This window comes from Zeus faber, assembly GCF_960531495.2.
Source record: "Zeus faber genome assembly, chromosome: 20".
NCBI lineage: Eukaryota > Metazoa > Chordata > Actinopteri > Zeiformes > Zeidae > Zeus > Zeus faber.
In genome coordinates, this window is record NC_137207.1 from 5,936,768 (window position 1) to 5,938,789 (window position 2,022).

The 2,022-nt window shown below is 40.1% G+C and overlaps 1 protein-coding gene across 1 annotated transcript; it reads left to right on the forward strand.

The window, feature by feature from the left end:
* Positions 1–206: 206 nt before the first annotated feature.
* hbae4 (hemoglobin alpha embryonic-4) lies at positions 207–1,592 on the forward strand. Its single transcript, XM_080021668.1, has 3 exons — positions 207–312; positions 587–791; positions 1,198–1,592. Exons 1-3 carry the CDS (start codon positions 221–223, stop codon positions 1,324–1,326), a joined length of 426 nt encoding a protein of 141 aa, XP_079877794.1. The 5' UTR covers positions 207–220; the 3' UTR covers positions 1,327–1,592.
* Positions 1,593–2,022: the final 430 nt, after the last annotated feature.

Consider the following 2,022-nt stretch of genomic DNA (forward strand, 5'->3'; position numbering starts at 1 on the left):
TTAACAGTTTTCTAGTTTTATGGTTTTGTTGTTTGTTTTTTACTTTATTTTCATTTTTTATTGGAAGAAAAATGGTTGATTGACAATTTAAAACGGACACAATCAATACATGTAAACAATCTTGATTTCCACTGGATCCTAAACAAAAAAAACAAACAAACAAAAAAAAAATATATATATATATATATATATACACACACACATAGTGAAATAACTTGCAATGTTAACGCAGCGAGAGAAGGAGCTTCTTGCGCAGATATGGGAGAGAAATATTCCCGTTGCCGATGACATTGGGGCAGAAGCTCTTCTTAGGTGAGTTCATTATTCCTGTGCATATATTAGACACGGAAAACCACGCTGTTGGGCATAGAATAAAAGTCATATCTTCATATATGGTGTGGGGAAAAAATAATTGAGAATTTTATCAATATGGGCCTATTATTCAGAATACACGTTACTAAGCGTCTCTTGAGTGACAGTTGAGTTGCGTCGAGTGTCAATGTTCACTCCATTCATATTCATATTCATATTCATATTCATATTCATATTCATATTCATATTCATATTCATATTCATATTCATATAGGATGTTCACGACTTTCCCCGGCTCCAAGACTTACTTCTCTCACCTGGACATCAGCGCCCGCTCACCGCACCTCCTGTCCCACGGCCGGAAGATTGTCCTGGCCATCGCCAAGGCGTCCAAGGACATCGACCGTCTGACAGACACTCTGGCCCCGCTCCAAACGCTGCACGCCTACCGTCTCCGAATTGACCCCGCTAACTTCAAGGTCAGTCTGATGGTCGGTCGAGGAGATGTTTTATATTGAATTTAAAAGAGGAACTCGCACTGGCTCACACAGGCGGTTTACTGGATGTTTGATGGAACGTTTGAGGGCACTTTACCTAGACAGACGAATGATCTAGATTAGGCAATAACCTCAATATGCCAAATAGGCCTTGATGGCGACGTACTGTATACGGTGGTTCTTTGAAGGAGGGTGGCCCGAGGAGGAGGAGGTGATATAAGGATGTTAAAGGGGAGGGCGGGATGGGGGGATATATATGACTGTAAATCACCAGAGAAGGTTGTGGTTAGTATACATCCTTTACTGTGTAGGGCGAAGGTTAGGGGTTAATCCCTCGTGACCTTTGAGCATCCACATTGTCCCTAAAGCTTCTTGTTTTTGTCTGCAGCTTTTCTCGCACTGTATGCTGGTCACCCTGGCCAGTAACATGGGAGACAGCTTCACGCCGGTTGCACATGCGGCCATGGACAAGTATCTTTCTGCGTTCTCAGCCGTGCTCTCTGAGAAATACAGATGAGACCCGTCCATGGTCCACAACCAACCAAGCAACCAACCAAGCTGCCGTCCACTTAGAAGCCAGTCCAAATGGATTCCTTAGAGATGTAAAGTCTGTCATTATGTATGCCATTTATAATAAAAGTGTGCGATCTACTGTTCCCATGTCTTGTTGCAAGGAATGGAGTCCACTTTGGTTTGGGTAAGCTGCATTTAGGGTCGTTTATGAAGCAGTAGCGGCACCTTGTGGCGGTACTGGGCTGTGGTTCCGCGCAGGGCCACATGAATAGGAGCAGATTGTAAATCAATGTAGCCTTGCGCATTGCATAATTCTCAAACGATGCATTTTGAAACCTGATACCCCCACCTCCCTTTTATTATATTCTGTATGTGCTCTGTATACCTGACTATTTATGTTCAGCTATTTTGGCCATTTTAATTATCATTTTATTCGTATTATTTTTTTAATTTTCGCTTTTTACTCTGTTTATTTTATTATTATTTAATTTTCAATATTTTCTGACTGTTGAGATTTTTGAATGGCAATTGTCTGTTGTGTAACGCATGACCTCAACATGACAAATTCATAGTATGTAAATGTACCTGGGGGAATAAAATTATTGTGACTGTGACACTTATTACTGATATATTATTATTATTATTATTATTATTATTATTATTATTATCATCATCATTATTATTATTGCATCACAATTAT